This window comes from Sminthopsis crassicaudata, chromosome X, assembly GCF_048593235.1.
Source record: "Sminthopsis crassicaudata isolate SCR6 chromosome X, ASM4859323v1, whole genome shotgun sequence".
Lineage (NCBI taxonomy): Eukaryota > Metazoa > Chordata > Mammalia > Dasyuromorphia > Dasyuridae > Sminthopsis > Sminthopsis crassicaudata.
The window spans coordinates 79,621,727-79,640,642 of record NC_133623.1 but is presented as its reverse complement, the minus strand read 5'-3'; the positions used below and the strand labels follow the sequence as shown (position 1 = coordinate 79,640,642).

The following is an 18,916-nucleotide window of genomic DNA, read 5'->3' as shown; positions in this document are numbered from 1 at the left end:
CAAAAACAGACCTAATTAAACGAAATAAGAAAGGAAACTAATGAAGCAATACTAAGTGTATGTGTACCACAAGTGGTAAAGCATCCAAATTCTTAATGAAGAAGTTAAATGAATTACATGAAGAAATAGACAGCAAAATTATACTAGTGGGGAATCTCAATAGCCCCCTCTCAGAACTTGATAAATCCAACCAAAAAATAAAGAAGAAAGAAACTTAAAGAGGTAAACAGAATATAAGAAAAATTAAATATTATAGGCCTTGGGAAAAAACTGAATGGGAACAAAAAAGAATATATCTATTTTTCTCAACAGCACATGATACCCACACAAAAGTAGACCATATAATAGAGCACAAAAACCTCAAAAACAAATATAAAAGGCATAAATATTAAATGTATTATTTTCAGATCATGGTGCAATAAAATTACATCCAAAAAGATCAGTGGAAAGACAGAATAAAAAATTATTGGAAGCCAAATGATCTAATCCCAAGGTATAAGTGGGCCAAAAAACAAATCATAGAAACAATCGATAAGTTTATTAAAGAGAATGACAACAATGAGACAACTTACCAAAATTTATGCGATACAGCTAAAACAGTATTTAGGGGAAATTTTATTTCTCTAAATTCTTACACTAACAAAATGAAAAAAGAGCAGATTGATGAATTAGGCCTAAAATTGCCCAATTGAACATAAAATTGAAAATCATGAAAATCAAAGGTGAGATTAAGATTCAAGGTAAAAAATGAGCTAATAAATAAATCTAGGAGCTGGTTTTATGAGGAAAAAACAATAAGATAGATAAGACATTGATTGATTTGATCAAAAAAGAATTCTGGTGAAAAGACTAGAGATGAATAGAAAATCTGACACAAGACTCAAGAGTCTTAAAAAGAAAAGAAAGAAAAAACCATAAAAAGGTGAACATGAGAAATCATAAGGGACTAGACGGTACTAAACAGTTTACATTTCTATATGGGCTGATGATACTTATAAGTCCTAAGAACTGTCAACACTGGGCAGTTAGAGAGAATCTACTTAGAAGACACGGTGAAAAGAAGAATGGAAGGGTAAGAAAGAGGAATATACTAGGAATAGGGGGAAGGGAAAGAAAAAATGGGGGAAATTATCTCACACAAATGATTTAAGAAAACCACCTATTAATGTTATCTAAGTTCTGGTGGGCCATTTATCTGACACCTCCACCTTAAAATATCAGATTCAAGATTCAAACCCAAGTCTCAAGTCCAATTCCAATGGCTTAAGCCAGGGGTTCTCAAATTATGGCTCGTGGGCCAGATGCGGCCACTGAGGACGTTTATGCGGCCTGCCGGGTTATGGCAAATGGGCTGAGGGGCGGAGACAGAATGAGAGCTTTTGTTTTTACTATAGTCCGACCCTCCAACAGTCTGAGGGACAGTGAACTGGCCCCCTATTTAAAAAGTTTGAGGACCACTAGCCTAAGCCATTATGCCACATGTGTAATATGGCCTTAAAATGTTATTTGTCTTACCTTTGTCCCAAGATCCATTCCTCTCATCTCTTTCCTCACAACAGTCCTGTCTCTACTTTACAAAGAAACTGATATCCAGATAGTAGTTTAATCAATGTCCCCAAGCCAGTCAGTGACATAAATTGGACTCATAAAAACAGGTCTCCTCCCTCTAATTCCAGCACTCTTTCTACTAGCTCCCATTTATTCTTATCCTCATTGTCCTCCCTGGCTTTCCAGTTCATTCAGCTATTGGATCATAGTAATTCTGTAAAATAAACACACAAAATTCCCCTCTAGGCAAATCCCTAATAAGGAAGGCAGAAAGGCTCTACTATTGGTTTCTGAGTTGACTGCATGGCATGAGAAACTTACTTAGCCCACTGGAAATTGTTAACATGGGGGTCCATGGACTTGTTTTTTTAAAGTACTTGGATAACAATTTCAATTGGTTTCCTTTCTGGAATATAATGCCAAGAGATGGAGAGATATATTGTAATCAAAGTATGCTGCTAATAAGGACAAAATTATGTGTTCAGTCTCTGTGTTCTCGCTTCCTTCCATGACTACAGCCTGCCCCACTCACTCTGGCCCAGTCATCTCAGAAACCTCAAGGAGTCTTCATGGTGACAGTGAAGAAGGCTCAGTCACAGCACCTCATAATGATCTTGTTAGTTACATCTCTTTTGCATACAAGGTACAATGATGGGAAATATTTCTGTTGTTTCTAAAAGAAGAGGACAGCATCATAGAGTTGTAAAGGACTCCAAAGACTATCATTTTACAGAAGAAGAAACTGAGGCCCAAAGTCACAGATAGCATCTTAGATCTAGAACTGGAAGGGACCTCAGGGACCATGAAGTCCAACCTCTTTCATTTTACCGAGGCCCAAGGAGAGGAAGTCATTTGCCAAGGTTTGCTACTAATAAGGGACTTAAACCTAGATTTTGATGACTCTAAGGTCAATAATCTTTCCACTACATTATGTTTCTTCTATATGAAGAAAGTCATTATAAATGCTATGTGTGCAAAAAGTAGTGACTGAATCATTCACCCTAACAATTCAAAGAGAATCTGGCCAAGAAGCAGACAAAGCATCCAGATGTTGCTGGAAGACAAAATCTAGGTAGCACAGTGTCTAGTGCTGGGTCTGGGGGCAGAAAGACCTTAATTCAATTCTGTGCTGTGTGACTTACATCATTTAACCTCGATCTAAGTTTCCTCATCTGTAAAATGGGAATAATAATAGCACCTACTTCTAGGGGTTGTTATGAGGATAATATGAAAGAATATAAGTTAAAGCACTTTGCAAATATTAATATGCAATAGAAATGCTAGCTATGATTATTATTTTTATGAAAAACCCTAGCTATCTTGCAATTTATGTTTTTCACACTCAAAATTTTTATATTTAAGGTTCAGGAAGGAAAGAAGTTGTTGTTTGGTTATTCAATTGTGGCCAAGTCTTTGTGATCCCCATGGACCATAGCACACTGGGTCCTTCTATCCTTCACTATCTCCTGTTATTTGTTTTTGTTATTGTTAGTTTTTAATTTTTTTCAGGTTTTTTTGAGGGGGGTTACAATATTCGTTATTTAAAAATCTCTTTTAATCATAGACTCTCAAGAGCTTTTGAGGCATATGTGCAGAGGGGATTCTTTGGCAGATACAGATTGAACTAGAAGGAACCTGAGGCCCCTTTCCAACTCTGAGCTTCCTTGATAGTTATTTTTCTAGCACTCTTGCCAAAATCTCTCTATTTTACTATATGGAAATTAGGGGAATTCCCTTAGCCCTCAACAAACCATGCCTTCCATCATTGGTGCCTTTCTCACTATTAGTTTCCCCATGGCTGTGTTTTGCCCACTCCTTTCCACAGCTATCATTTGGCATCACAGCCTTGGCCCCATGCTCCCTCTCAGGAAAAAGCCCTTCTGGAGGGAAGCTGTTTAGTGTGGCACACTAGGTGCCCATTAGGGATGCAGTCATGTTCACAGATGCACAGATAATCATCTTGGATTTGTTCTTTTGTAAAGACTTGTTTGTCAAGTCTTGGCCTCAAGAATTAAGTGAGTGCAACTGGGTTCATGATTGACTCATTTGGATACATTTCTTAAGTAGATAGCACAGAATTCTTTTATGTAATTATAATCTTCCTGGAACTTTTTTCAAAAGCAAAGAGATTTAGGGAGAGATGAGAGAGAGAGAGATGGGGGTGTGGCAGGGGAGGAACTTGAAGAAACAAGTTCCTGAAGGAGCTAAGATGGGATGGGCTCAGTGGCACAAGTAGAGGGTTTAGTCTTTTTTTCTCAATAGTATTTTATTTTTCCAAATACACATAAAGTTTTCAACATTCATTCTTGTAAAACTTTGTGCTCCAAATGTTTTTCTCTCTGTCCCTTACCTCCTCCCACCCCAAGACAGCAAGCAATCTGATACAGGTTAAATATGTGCAATATTTCCTTATTTGTCATGTTGTAGAAGAAAAATCAGACCAAAAGGGGAAAAAACCATGAGAAAGAAAAAAATAAGCATCAAACGAAGGTGAAAATACTCTGCTTCAATCCACATCCAGTCTTCATACTTCTCTCTCTGAATGCAGATGGCATTTCCCATCCCAAGTCTATAAAGAGGATTTGAACTTGACAAGAAGAGTTACTTCTTTGTCAGATACTAGATGAAAGAAGAAAAAACTCCAGAATTGTTGAACATGGGTTTTCAGAGATCAATGTAAAGTCTTAGACTTAAATTGAAACAATCAACATCCAAAATTCAAAATAAAGATGGTGTATTTGTTCAGTCATTTTAGTCATATGTGACTTTTCATGAAAACCCCATTTTTGGAATTTTCTTGGCAAAGACACGAGAGTGGTTTGCCAGTTCATTTTACATATTAGGAAATTGAGGCAAAAAGGGTGAAGTGACTTGCCCAGGATCACCAGGCTAGTAAATATCTGAAGTCAGATTAGAACTCAAGAAGATAAGTCTTCATGACTTCGGTCCTGGTGTTCTATTCACTGCACAACCCAGCCGATGATATGCACCTTTTGTGACAACTGTTTAGAGGTTTGTGTGAACCAAACAGAACTTCTTATCCTTCCCTTCTTTTGAACTCTCCATTATGGTCCTCCCAGTCTACCAAGCTCCTAACCTCAGTGTCATCCTTGGCTCCCCACTCACTCAACCAATATATCCAGTCTATTTCCAAATACTCCTGTTTCTCCCTTTTCCAGCACAATATGTTCCCTTACATCCAATCACCCTTCCTCAGGCCTTCATTGCCTCTTGTCTGGACTGTTGTAATAACTTAGTTTCTCTATGTCAAACATGTCCCTTCTCCAATCCATTTTCCACTTCACTGTCAAGGTCCATTTTCTAAAGGTGGATGTCTGTCCATGCTAGCCCTCTGTTTCTGAATCCTTGGTAGCTCCCTATTGTCCTTGGAGAAAATGTAGACTTCTCAGATGAGAATCTAAAGGTCCTTGTAGGTTGGTTCCCACTCAGTGGAACACTCCCCATTTCCGCTACATTTCCTGCTGTGTCTATGCCCATACGGTCCCACAAACCAGGAATGTATGATGTGCTCCTTCTTCACGTCTTAGAAAGCTGAAGCTAAGCTCAGACCTCCTAGAGGAGGCCTTTTCCGAACCTTCTCGTTCCCCAAATAATCTTGCATTTCCTTTTCTGCTCAAAGGCTGCATCCCTCAGTAGACTGTAAGCTCCCTGTAAGCAGGGACCGTTTTTGGTTTGGTTATTCAATTACCACAACCGAGAGCTCACTGAATCACTTGCTTGGGCATCTCCTTTGGACCTCCAGTCCAAAGTGGCTTATCGGAAAGAGCACTGGCCTCATAACTGGAAGGCTTGAGTCTGAATCTTATAGTACTTGTGTGACCTTGTGCTTCTCGGGGTTTAAGGGGGGATGGGAATAGGCGAACAAGGTTTATTCTGCCTCTAAGCCTAAAAATCCTTTGATGTTGCTCACAGAATCAGAGAAAGCTTTCGAGACCAAAGGATAACTTTCTCAGGGAGAAGAGACTCACTCAAGGTCACATGGGGGGAGGACAAGGACCTTTTACAACTAAATGAAATCCAGAGTGCAGTTTGTATGTTCCTCCCTTTATATGATGAGCACTGCTGTCCAGGGATGCCTCGATTTCCTGCAGCATCAGCTTGGCTCCACCTCCTGAAATGTGGTCAGAAGACCCAGTGCTTCAGGAGGCAATTCCTCCCTCCCAATAGCCCGGCACCTTCAGATCCCAGTGCCTGAAGTAGCGTAAGCTCCACTCACCTGGAACAATGTAGCCAAGAGCCCTGCAGAATGCAGCTTCAGATCCTATTCTGAACAGGGAAGGACAACTCTAAGGGTTCCCTGACCAAATGGCCACTGGATAGACAGGTTTCTTTAAATTTCGTTGGTAGCACTGGCATCTAACTTCTGCCTTCTGAGACTGAGGTGTATCCCCCCCACTCCTACATAGCAGCCCTTTAAAAGATGAGCCCCAGAGCAGTGCAAGAAAGAAGAAAAGATGGTGGCACAGTATATTAAGTACTTACTATGTGTCAGGCACTCATGCTGGGAATAGACAAAAAACAAAAATCCCTACCCTCAAGGAGTTTATTGGAGAACTTCTGCCTCTGATGCTTTACTATTTGTGTAATCTTGAAGGAGTTGCACAAGATGACCTCCAGAAAGGCCTCATGTAAGAGAAAGGGCTTGAGCTAAGTTTTGAAGGAAATTGGAGATTCTAAGAAGTGGAAGGAATCACATTAATGTACATGTTCCAGGCACCATGCTAAGTGTTGGGGTTACAAAGAAAAGCAAAAGTCTTTGTTCTTACAGGGAGCTCATAATATAATAGAGGAAATAATTCAGATTCCCAGATCCATCAAAATATAGACAGGATAAATCAGAGATAATCAATAAGGAGAAGAGGCAACTAGATAGTACTGCAGTGAATAAAGATCAGGCCTGGAGTCAGGAAGACACTTCTGAGTAAATCACTCAAGTTGGCTCAGTTTTCCTCATCTGTAAAACAAGCTGGAAAAGGAAATGATGAATGAGTCAGGATCTCTGCCAGGGAAACCCCAAATGGGATCACAGAAGCAGACACAAGACAGAGCACTAGAATTAAGAAGGACTGGGTTCAGGGGCAGCTAGGTGGCGCAGTGGATAGAGCACCAGCCCTGAAGTCAGGAGGACCCGAGTTCAAATCTGGTCTCAGACACTTAACACTTCCTAGCTGTGTGACCCTGGGCAAGTCACTTAACCCCGATTGCCTCAGAAAAGGAAAAAAAAAAGAGGGACTGGGTTTGATATCCTATAGAAGCTGGGGTTTTAGATGGGGCATAAAGAAAGTCAAGGAAGTCAGGAGGCAGAGGGACATGAGGGGAAGCCAGAGAAAATGCCCAGAATCAGGAAATGGCAAATTCTGAGGAACACTCAGGAGGCTACTGACACCAGACACAGACCACCAGGGAGGGGAGGGGGAGTATAAAAAAAAAAAGTGGAAAAGGGAGAAAGGGTGAAATTCTGAAGGCCAATAAATGCCAAACAGGATTTCATATTGGATTTTGGAGGTAAAAAGGAAACATTGAAGTTCATAGAATGGGAAGAGGGGTGACAAGTTCAAAACTATGCTTTAGGAAAATCAATTCAATGGCGAGAGGGAGAATGGATTGCAGTGGGGACAGATGTGGGGCAAGGAAGCCAACCAGAAGGCTACTGCAATAATCCAAGTGAAAAGTAGTGAAAAAGCACTCTCCACATCTAAAAGACAGACTGTGAAGTTAGAGATAGGAGATGGAATATCGCATGTGACAAACAGCAAGCAGATCCATTTGGCTGGATGGTAGAATTCTGTAATAAGCCTTGAAAGGTAGGCCGGAGTCAGGTTGTTTTTATGTGTCTAAGGAGCTGGCATTTGATCAGAAGCAACTGGGAGTCATCAAAGCTGCTTAACCATGCCTGTGGCTTTAGGAAAATCACTTTGGCAACTGTGTGGAAGATGGACAACATAGAAAAGAAATTAGGGACAAGGAAACTGATGAAAATGTTGTAATAGTGCAGGCAAAAGGTGGTAAGGTTTAGAATTAGAATTCTGGCTGTCATGGAAAGAAAAGGGTCAGACAGTAGAGATATAATGGAGTTAAAAACCAAGGAAATTTTAAAAATAATTAGATATGGGAGGGGGGAAGGTCAATTTGGAATCAAGGCTGACTATATAAGCTTTTAAACCGGGGTGACTAGAAAGAATGAGTTTGAGGGGGGGAAATAGAGTTTTATTTAGGACATGCTGAATTTGGAACTGATTTGGGAGATCTGGTTTGAAATGTCCAAAAGGCGATTGGCAGCTAGATGGCATAGTGGATAAATAACTGGCCTTGAATTCAGGAACATCTTGGTTCAAACCTAGCCTTTAACACTGCCTAGCTGTGTGACCCTGGGCAAGTCACTTAACCTCATTTGCCTCACCAAAAAAGCAGCAAAAACAACAACAGCAAAATCAAACCCAACAAGCAAAAGGCAATTGGTGATGTAAGAGTGGAACTTGTGAGAAAGAGTAGGCCTGGATATACAAATTTGCAAGTTGTTTACGCAGAAATGGTAACTGAATCTATGGGAGTAATGAAGTTATCAAGAGAGTAAAGGGAGAAAAAAAGAGTCTAGGAAGGAAGTTGGGGGTGGGGGGCTAGAATATGAGATGATCTAGCAAGGGCAACTAAAAACTAGCAATGTGTGTCCAGGAGAGACCAGTCAACAGTAACAAATGCCACAGAGAGGTCAAGAGATCAAGAAGGATGACAATTGAGGAAAAGGATGCTGGCTTTGGTAATTAGAAGGTGAACAGTTACTTTGGAAAGAGTAATTTCTGTTGAGTGATAAGAAAACATTCCATTTAAAATCCAGAGACCTCAATTCAAATCCCACCAGATCTTGTATCTTGAATTCTAACATGAATATTCTTTGCTCCTAATCATAATCCATTATCTCTGCCTTTAAGGAGCTTAGAAAAACAACCACAATTCAATATAGTCTGCTAACTTCATCAACAGGTAGCAGAAAGTACCGTGCATTCAGTTGGAAAGGATCATAGAAACTACAGGCAAGGAACTAGGAAAGAGAGAGGTGGCACTGGTGTTAAAGGATGGCCAGTGGAGATGGGAGGCAGGAACTGTGTTGTTCTAATTTTCAATCACATGGAGTAGGGCACAAATGGCTGAACAGGAAAAAATTCTGTTGTAGGCCTAGGACACAGAAAGCAATTTAACACTTCAATTAATGTGTGTGGCCAAGGTATCTGTTGTGTCTGCGTCTGTGATCCCATTTGGGGTTTCCCTGGCAGAGATCCTGACTCATTCATCATTTCCTTTTCCAGCTTGTTTTACAGATGAGGAAAACTGAGCCAAGTGAAGTGATTTACTCAGAAGTGTCTTCCTGCCTCCAGGCCTGATGCCTTATATGATTTTCGTGACCCAAGATCACACTCTAACTCTTGTTTCCTCATCTGTAAATTGAGGATGTTAGCTTAGGTGACTTTTAAAGTACCTTCCAACTCTAAATCCTAAGACCCAACATGGGTCAAGTTCATTCTGAAACTTATCTCTGAAGTCTCTGAGTATACATCACCTAAAACTGCAATGGCTGCTCTAGGGAGGGGGAAAATAGAGTGGTCTTTGAGGAGCATGCTGATTACTTAGTCAGATCCCAGGAGCTCACATGATTGCACCAGCTATTATTTCCCATGTTCGGATCTCCACTCTGTTCTTCCTTTTTGGTGCTGTAACAACTCACGGGAAGCCACTGCTCTGAGGAGCCAAATCAGCCATTGATGAAGCATTCTAATATCTTGTACTCAAATGCATTCTTCATCCTTTCCCGCCCCAGTTGTGACTCAGTGTCTGGAACAGACCAAAGGCCCTTGTGATTCTTAGAACCCTAAGCCAATGTTAACAGCTTTCAGGCCTGGCTCAGCGGGGGTTCAATGGCAAAACAAATTGCCCTTTTTGTCTCTCGGCACACAGCTAAAATGCTGATTGAAATAACTGTGACAGAGACACCTAGTAGGGGGAGAGGACAGAGATGGAATTCAGACAGCCTGCATATTACAAAGTGTTTACTAGATCGAAATGTAGGGCTCAGTTTAGAAGAAAATATGCACAATACATTGTGCAAAGTGTGCAGATCATAGGCATATTTCCCCCAAAATAAAATATAAATGTGATTAAATGCTCTATTTCACAGGGTCTTCATCCACAGCACTCAAAGAGATAAAGCCCATTAATGGCTTAGCATTAAGGAAGCTATGGGTTGCATTAGCCCCATTGTGTATTATGCCAGGGGACTAAGGTTTCCTTGTCAATAGAAGTGGTGATTCCTTTACCTTGGACACTTTTGGAGGGCCCCTCTTCAACTTCCTTCGTCTCTTCTTAGAGTTCTAATCTTCTTGCATGATGTTCTAGTCATCTGTAAATAAAATGCTAGAGATGGAAGCCATGGAAGCTGGAAGGGTCTTAGGGACATGGAATGTCAATGCTGCAAGGGACTTTAGAACACACAATACTGGGAAGAGAATCCTTCATATGAAATAATTGGTGGGAAACACTAACTACAGGGTCTTTATTCAGTTTGCCGTGCCTTTCTTCTTATTAATGGATTTTTAAAAATCCAGATGATTTATTTGCCTGATATTGTTTTTATATATTTAATCAGTTTGAGAAGTAAGTCAAGTCAATGATGTTAATCCTTAACTTCTTCATAAACCCACCATAGAGTAGTAGGCTCTCTAAAAGGGCAGATTTCCCCCCGCCCCCTTGGAACAAAGCATTGGAGTTTTATGTTCAACTAGGTCTAGTTGCACCTGGTTACTTGTCTTTCAATTCCACAGTGAAGAGGCAATATTCTGGGTCAAGAGCAAAGTCATCTAAAATCACCACCTTCCTTGGATGACTTCTTACAAAGCATATCCACAACCCAAAGTATCTAAGAGTAAATAGCAGGCATGAATCCATCAGACTCATAGGGAATTGATGACAATTGGAGAAGAGAGCCTCATATCTCTACTTCGTAAGGATTAGTACCGAAGGGAAGGAAAGACGCCCCAACAAAACAGGACTTAAAATGACTATCGTTGGTTTGCACTTGACTTTAATTTTGCAATCCTGAGATAATCAATTTTACATCTGACAAATGAACAAAGACAAAAGCAGCACTGAAAGGTTCATAAAAGCAGGTTTCTTCAGTTTTGGCACAGTTATATAAGAAGAGTTCTTCTGGGGAGGGGAAGATTACTACATTCTACAGGAGGGAAAAAATATAATTTGACAGGATATATAACATTCGAAGATCCAGGAGAATTCTTGGTTTGTATAGAAATGATTAGCATTCTCTGCTGGTAAAGCTGTTCGAACGAGTGTCCTCTGCCACAAAAGAGAAAGGATAGGCAGTTCAACAAAGTGTCTTGTGAAATGGCTCCTCTCTGGCTTTTTGGCCTTGTTGTTCATCATCGTTCCAGAAAACACCTTGGAATCCTCTGATGCCTCTGTTTGGTAAATAACTAGGGGTGCCAAGTGAGTTTGGATATTACATTTCATTTAAAATATTGATAACTAGTTTAAAAGCTTCATCTATTTTAAAACACTATTATTTGGGAGACGAAATAAAATCGAGTTTAAAATAATTTTTTTAAAAAAATCAAAAAGGATGAGAACACAAATACTACTTGAGACGTTATTGCTTTAAGTTGTTTATATTAAATTCCCAAGCTGAACTGACCTTAGTTTAAAATATTTGGGTATTCAAAGTCCCATGCTAGAGTATAACAGTGTAATATTCTCAACATCTACAATACTTTGTATATACACAAAATGAAGTAGTTTAAATATTTCTGTCTCAAGCAGAAGCAAATGCTAATCTAAAGCTACAATGCATCCCCAGTGTGGCAAAAAAAAAAAAAAAGACCAAGAGTTTGTCATCTGAGCCAACACTTACGACCTGCAGAAAGGGTAAGAGAATCCCATGTGTTTAAAATCGAAAGGTGTTTCTGTCACCAAACCAAGTCTAATAAGAAGGGAAAGGATAATATAAATGTGTAAAGAGTTTGTGAAGTATAATCTGCAGGGCAAACTCCCAATCCACAAGGGTTGTCTAACAGGTAGAAAGCAATAGCTCAGGGCTACTCTAAGCCAAGCTGTGGTGTTCATGTTGTGTGGTTCAGTTAATAAACCAAGGCTAGATCTAAGGGGATCCCTTCTGAAATACACACACCAGTGATGTTCAGAATGTCTGCCAGCACTCACCGAGAACACTGACGTATGAAATGAGCCTCAATTCCCCTGTGAGGTAGGTTTGGATTTGTTATCCTACAAGGACATGAGGTACAAAGGAATGAAGTCACTAGTCCAAGATAACTCAGCAGAGTCCTGACTTCCGCTAGAAACAACTTGCTTTTGGATATTTAATCATTTGACTTGCCATGTCTCCAGAGCATCCATCCCTTCCCGTAGATCTACAAGATGTGGCTCTTTGAAAAAGTAAGCCAGGTGTTCAGAGGTGAAATTCTTACCCTATAAAATGTCAAAGTGGGGCTTCCCTCTCACCACCATCTGCCTCTGTCCTCAGAGTTGATATTCTTGCCTGGATCGTAGTTAGCAGCTGTGCATTCAGATTCCACGGACTCAAAAAGTCTGGGTTCCCTTAGCTCCTCCCTGGTGATGAGGCCCCTCTAGAAGTTCTATTAGAGCTTATCACTAAGGAGGGACCCAGGTTAAAGGGGAGGGAAGTAAGGAGACGGAGACAAATTTCAGTCTCCTCAGGTCTTTGGGAACTAAATATGCAGCAGCCACTATATACTCAAGTCATCATCAAATATCTATCTACTCAGTGTCTACTAAGTGTGAGGCACTGAGAACTAAAGCTACAGGTGGCAGAATTAGGGAGGACTGAGATTGTTTTTCCTCTGGGGTAAGAATTCAGCATAAAATGTTCCACTACAGAATTTCCCATGATCTGGGGAACTGGAACCCACAAAATAGGAAATGCATGCTCAGTCAGGAGCAGAAAACTAGGGAGAAAAACGTAAAAATTACCTTCCCTTTCCTTAGCAGAGCACCGATACCAAACAGCTGCTCCCTTCTCTGTGGAGATGAAGCCTGACAATCCAGCCAAGCTGTGCACAGTCATTGATAAGGGCCAAAATGATGGCCAAAAGGCCCTCTGAGACCTGCCTTCAGGGGAGTTTTGCATCTGAAACTTAAATGAATTTAAAAATAGTCCCACAGGTCAAAGTGCTCCAATTAACCAGGTGAGGTGAAGTTCTGCCTTCCTGACCCCACCCAAGCAGGTTAATGCAGTAAAGCAGGGGTTTGCAGGCCAGATGCGGCCACAGAGGACGTTTATGGGGCCCGCCTGGTTATGGCAAATGGGCTGAGGCGGCAGAGACAGAGTGTGAGGTGCTCCAACAGTCTGAGGCACAGTGAACTGGCCCCTTATTTTAAAAGTTTGAGGACCACTGCAGTAAAGTCTCAGGACAACAGCCTTTTATAATTTTAAGCTCAAATAGGGCTACTTTTTTTTAAGTGGCTTTTTTTACTTGTAAACAAAATAAAATGGTTAACTGGAAAAAATTTAAAAACTATTTTCATAAACTTACAAATGTTACGGCCTTTTTCATTAAGGGCAAAAAATCCCCCTCTGAGCTTAAAAAAAATTTCAAACATGGCTCAATAGAAATGGCAAAGGTGCTGATCACAACAGTGGGAGTTATTGCTTGTGATGTATCCAAAAGTGATTTGTCAGGAGTCACTCATACAAGGCTTGATTTCTCAAGTCTTCTCTTTCTTCCAAAAGAAAGTGAAAATGTTATTTTTCCATGCTTAAAAATTAGCATGAAAACTGGTTTATGGGGCAACATGGAAATGAAACGTCCTTGAGTGGAGGGCAAGTATTAGTGAACTGCCAATATTTTCTGACACTAGTATTCACCACATGACTGAATTTTCCCCTCAAAAAACCTCCCAAAGAACAAACCTTAAACGAGAAAACAATAACCTAGTCAGATGGTTTATAGTTATTTGAAAGGGTGATATTTTTAGCCTGTCTGTATATCGTCTTATCAAACAATTTGTTTTGTTTCTCCCTCTGCCCCCAACTTAGCCTAACATCTTTATTCAAGATAGACAAGGAAACTTTTCCAACTTGTAATAACTCCACTAATGAACCCTTATGATTGCAATCATAATCTAACACAGGGAGAGGAGAATGGGAGAAGAAGGCAAGACCACCTGGCCAGAAGAATTATAACCATGGAATGAATATCCAAACTGAAACATAACCTAGAGTCCCAAACTGGCCATCCAGGGCTGGAGAGGAGGAGGAGAGAGGGACAAGGCTATCCACCATCCATCAAGTGTCCATTAAGATAAGAATCTCATAGAGGAGGGGAACAGCCTTGACTATTTCAAAGTAAGGATAGAGTGTCCAAGGGAGAAAGGAGAGAGGGGCTTGGAAAGAAAGGAAATGTGTGTGACAGGAAGGCAAGAAGAGAAGGTAGGATAGATGAACCCGGGAAGGACAAATATATGCAATCCTCAATCCAGCCCCACCTTTCACAAAACATGTGACAAACCCAAAGGATAGATCGTGGGAGAATCAATGAGAGCTGAGTTCTCATTCACTCTGGGGAAGCAATGAGCAGTCACAGCACTCCGTGACATCATCAATCTATAAGCCGTCATGACAATGTCATTGAAAAGAAAATCTCCCCAATGCTCAACTATACCTAACTTTCTGACTGACTCCTCAAAAAAAAGACCCATTTAAAAATATAGGCAAACACACAAGTGAGAGAAAGAAAACTGGGTAGCTAATGTGTGGATAACTTAAGAAAATGAGATAAGCTCACGAGTCAATTGTAATACGATGGACAGCAGCATTAGAAATACTTTTATAAAGTATCAAAGTCTTTTTGTACTTCAATGAAGTCTTTAAGTGCTAGTACAAGACTCTGTATCCCACATTCACCCTTCTGTGCAATGGTCTTCCCTCGCCCTAGGGAACTTTTGCTCCTGGTTATCTAAACATACGTGTTTCATGTTTCATGAAAACAACCCCAAACTTGCTGTCATCCTTCAGAAAAAACCTAGAGGGCGAGGAGACGAAGGGATAATATAAATGGTAGCCAAAGCGACTGCCAAAATTTCAATTCCTCAAAGAAAATGAGATTTGTGAGGTTAACACTCAAAAGCTATTAATGAGAACCAAACATTAGGCTGGTAACCGATTCTGGGGATTCAAATGTCACAGTCTACAAAAGCATCATTTGGATGATTGGGGTTTTCCTAACCTCCATAGGGAACTGAAATATGGGAGGGGAATGAATCTGATTTTGCAGTAGGCAAACATGTAATTATTAGCAGGCACACAGATCTATTAATTTTTTTGCTTGCTTTTTGCTTTTTGCTTCTTTTGCAAGGAAGAAGGGAAGAGAATGAAGCTGAAAGTAAAGGCAAGAGATACCTGAAGGAAACATTTATAATATAACATCAGGTAGATGCAAAAATTTTGGCCTTTCATGGTCTTTAAAGGGCTCTTCTGGCCACTATTATGAACACCAGGAATCAAATAATGCTGCTCATCCTAGATGGTCATGCTTTCTCACTGAGTGTTTCCCTAGCATCCCTATTAACCTGATCTGAGCCTCCCAATGCTTAATTGTTAAACTTCAGGGGAATTGGGGAAGAGGGTTCCTTCCTCTTACATTTAACCATGGCACAAGTACAGCCCAACTGGGTACTCTTACATGATAAATGTAGAAGCTACAAGAAGCTTGAGCTAAATATATGCCAGAAACAATTTTTTCATTTCTAGTTTGGGTAAGTTTGGGAAAAAATGCCCGTATACAAGGATTTGGGACCCACAATCAGTTCTGATGCAGCTGCTGTCTGATCTAGCACCCAAAGTCCAGAGTGGAATGGTCAGTGGTTCCCAATGGTGCCTACCCAACTCCCCCAGATATTGTTATGAGGCACCTCATGTAGAGGGCAGGACCTGGCAAGGCAGGGACATGTCTGATATCATTTGAGGATGGGAAATTTGTGTGGAAAGAAAGGAAAGCAAGCTAGAAAGGGCTGCAAAATGTCCTGGATGGTACAGGGACATATATATGTGTGTAACATATGTGTCGTAACAGTGCGCACGCATGTGTGTGTATGTGTGTAAATATGTAGCCCAATCTTTCCCAATTTTTTTTCAGAAACAATGCAGACCATCAGCACAGTTATACATTTTAAGTCTACTTATTACAACTGACGATTTAGAATGCCACCTGAACAATCTCAAGACAATTTGTTATCACTTGTCCGTAAGCTGGCATGTATAGGTTGTACAATCAAGAGGATGCTTACAAATGTCATTCATAATTTACAAATCTATGCAGACTCATTGGCAATGCAGTAAAAGCAGTTTGACATTCTGGAAACCATGGCATATCACAGTTTGGATTAAGCAAGGAGGCAATATTTACAAGTCCTAAGTTAGGGTTTAAGTAGCCAGCTCACTAACATAGGTGATATTTTGCAAAGTGCAGGACCAAACCAGTGCTATTGATTGCATGCCCTTTGCAAGCAGAGTCGAGTAAAATGAGTTCTAGTTTCCAAAAGCTTATCTGTAAGGGTTTACAGGAACATGGAGCTTTGAAAGAATGTCCTTGACAAATAAAACATACTGAGAAAGAGACAAGAGGTATACAAATTAAAAAGGAGCATGCTCAAAATAAGCTCTGTTTGTTTTAAATCAGCACTAATGTTAGATGTTTAAGTGAAAACTATTGTTCATGTTAAAAACTCTGAGTGCAACACAAATCTCATTTAACAAGGGGGAAAATGTGCAAATTGCTTTCTTTTTAAACCAACAAAAATAACTGAGTAAGGAGACTATTCTAGCTAGCAATATAACATTCTGAACACAACAAAATAGACCATCTCCTTTCCAAAATTGTCTAACAAGGCACTAAGGGTAGAAAATGACATATAATGTGAAAATGATCGGATTATGATGCTTTAGTCAGGTCGGAATATGGGATACTTTGGTAGGAATTCTATTAGGATTACCTGCAAAACAACCAAAAAAAAAAAAAAAAAAAAAAAGAACAGAGTGACAAAATGATTTCCATGTAAACATTGACATCTCTCCTCACTTGTTGTGGGAGCATACTCTGGACTCAGTTATAGATACAATGCAAACCCAAGTCTATTTGAAAGTCTCTCCTAAGTGAGTTTGACTCTGAAGAGTAAAATCAGTGATCACCACCTTAAGTGTGGCCCAGTGGGCAAGGGTGCAGAATCAAATCATCCCTCTCCTCTTCCTGTCTCTCCTGACCACAGTTTTCTCACCTGTAAAATGAGGGGGTTGGGTGGACTAGATGGTTTCTCAGGCCCCTCACAACACTAACACTTGGTAATTCTGTCAATACTAAAAATGAGGGAGGGAGCTCTATTCCAACAAGAAGGGGAAAAACCTTCCTTCTACAGGGAAGACTGGTTTGTTGAATTGGGGTCTTTTCTTAAATAAAGATTCCAGTGGACTGATCCCAAATCTGAACAGGAAGGGTGACAAGGAATTATTAACAAAGCCCTGGAGAGTTGTTTATACCATGATCCCGGGTGAAATCATCCTACGGTGAATCAAGGGAGAAAGAGGGAAAGGGAGAGATTACAGAACTCTTAAGAGCTGGAAGGAACTTCAGAGACCAGGTAGCACAGGGATTTTTAATCTGAGGTAATTGAGCTTTTCCCCCTAATATTCTGAAAATTGCAGTCCAAAGAATCGATTTGCTTTGTAATTCCGTGTATTTTATTTTATGCATGTAAAACCTAGATTCTGAGAAGGGGTCCACAACAGAAAAAAGGTTCAGAATTCCTTCTAACCCAACATCCAAATTTTACAGAAGAGGGAACTGGTGGGGCCCAGACAAGTAAAACGTTCGAGGTAACATTAGCTAGCAATTGCATGACGAGCATCGAAATCCAGGGACTTCAGACTTCATGGCTAGTGGTCTTTTGGTTCTCCAAAACCATAATTTCAGCTTTTCATAATTCAACCGAAAAGTTCTCATAAAAAGCCAAATTTTATTAAGACATCCACTGATGAAAGAAAGCAATTTGCTGTTCTAGACACAGGAAACATAATAGTCAGAAGGTAGTGAAATGGCTATTCCATCTCTATGTAACTGACACTGGAGCTTCTCAGGCTGACCATATGTGAGGATGGATCGGTGCTTTATTAATTAAGAACACTTAAGACCATCTTCAAGTCAAAACCACAATTTCCAATCTGTTTTCCTTTTAATCAAAGCTAGATGGCCAGAAGACAGGGCTCCCTCCACAAAGCCTCCAAGTCTGACTGGTATTTTTCACTGTGAAATGGCATGCTTTCACAAGATGCCATTCCCAAATTCTGCGTCATGCAACAGCAGCTGTTGCCATCACATTGACTTTGTTGCTATGGCTAATGAATGTTTCACAAGAGGATTAAACTGGTGTGCTATTGTTTGGACCAGGAGAGAGAACAACTGGTTGTAGCTTTCAGGATAATTATGTTATTATCCATAATCCTTAAGGTTGACAGTAAGCAGACCAAAGTCAAAGTCAAACAATAATCTCGGCTGAACTGAACATTTTAGAATGGACACCCTCCAAACAATGGGAAGAGGCATATTTTCATACATACTTACATATTCCACCATATTATTACTTTCACATTTCCTTTTACTCAACTTCCAGTGCAGACCAAGCTGTAAAGATAAAGTTGGTTAAAGGTGGTATCAGTTTTCTTTTACAGAGATTTGGCCACCTCTCTGCTCAATAATCTTCAGGAGCCCCTTAGTCCTTCCTAAGTAAAGTGAAGACTCCTCTCTACCCAGTTAACAGAGTTCTACCCTTCTTTTCCTACCTTCCTCTACTGTCCTCCTCATACTCTTCACTCCTGCTACAATGAGCTACTGGCCATCCCACAAATGTACCCCAGGCTCTCCTGGCCATGCAGCTATGCTCTTGGTCATCCCCAAACCACTGAATTCCCCCCATTTACTCTAATGCAACTCAAATGATCTCCCTGCCAGTTAAAAGGAGCACTGTTAAACACTTACAATGTTCCAGGCGCTGGGTCAAGCATTGAGGTTTAAGAAATGCAAAAAGCCACAGATCTTGGCCTCAAAGAGCTCTTGGTCCAATGGAGGAGACCACGTGCAAACAATCATGGGCATACAAGATAAAAGGGAAGGAACTAATAGTGAGGAAGAGTGGGAACCGTCAACTGCAAAGTTGGGCTCAGAGATGCAGAAGTCAGGAGGAGCCATTCCGAGTGAGGAGGGCAGCCAGAATAAAGACACAAACAGAAGAGATAGAACATGTTTGAGGACAGCAA

The 18,916-nt window shown here is 40.4% G+C and overlaps 1 protein-coding gene across 8 annotated transcripts in view; it reads right to left on the bottom strand.

Annotated features, from left to right (window-relative positions):
* CHIC1 (cysteine rich hydrophobic domain 1) overlaps positions 1-18,916 on the bottom strand; it is a 138,149-nt gene that overhangs the window by 77,482 nt on the left and 41,751 nt on the right. For 2 of the 8 annotated variants that reach the window (XM_074278338.1, XM_074278345.1), the window contains exons 5-6: positions 18,225-18,284; positions 10,626-10,914 (exon numbers count right to left, since the gene is read on the bottom strand). The exons of 2 other annotated variants lie outside the window; for them this stretch is intronic. In XM_074278338.1, the coding sequence (XP_074134439.1) occupies positions 10,786-10,914; positions 18,225-18,284 (189 nt within the window). In that variant the 3' untranslated portion in view covers positions 10,626-10,785. 4 more of the 8 variants (XM_074278340.1, XM_074278341.1, XM_074278342.1 and 1 more) reach the window with 4 other exon arrangements.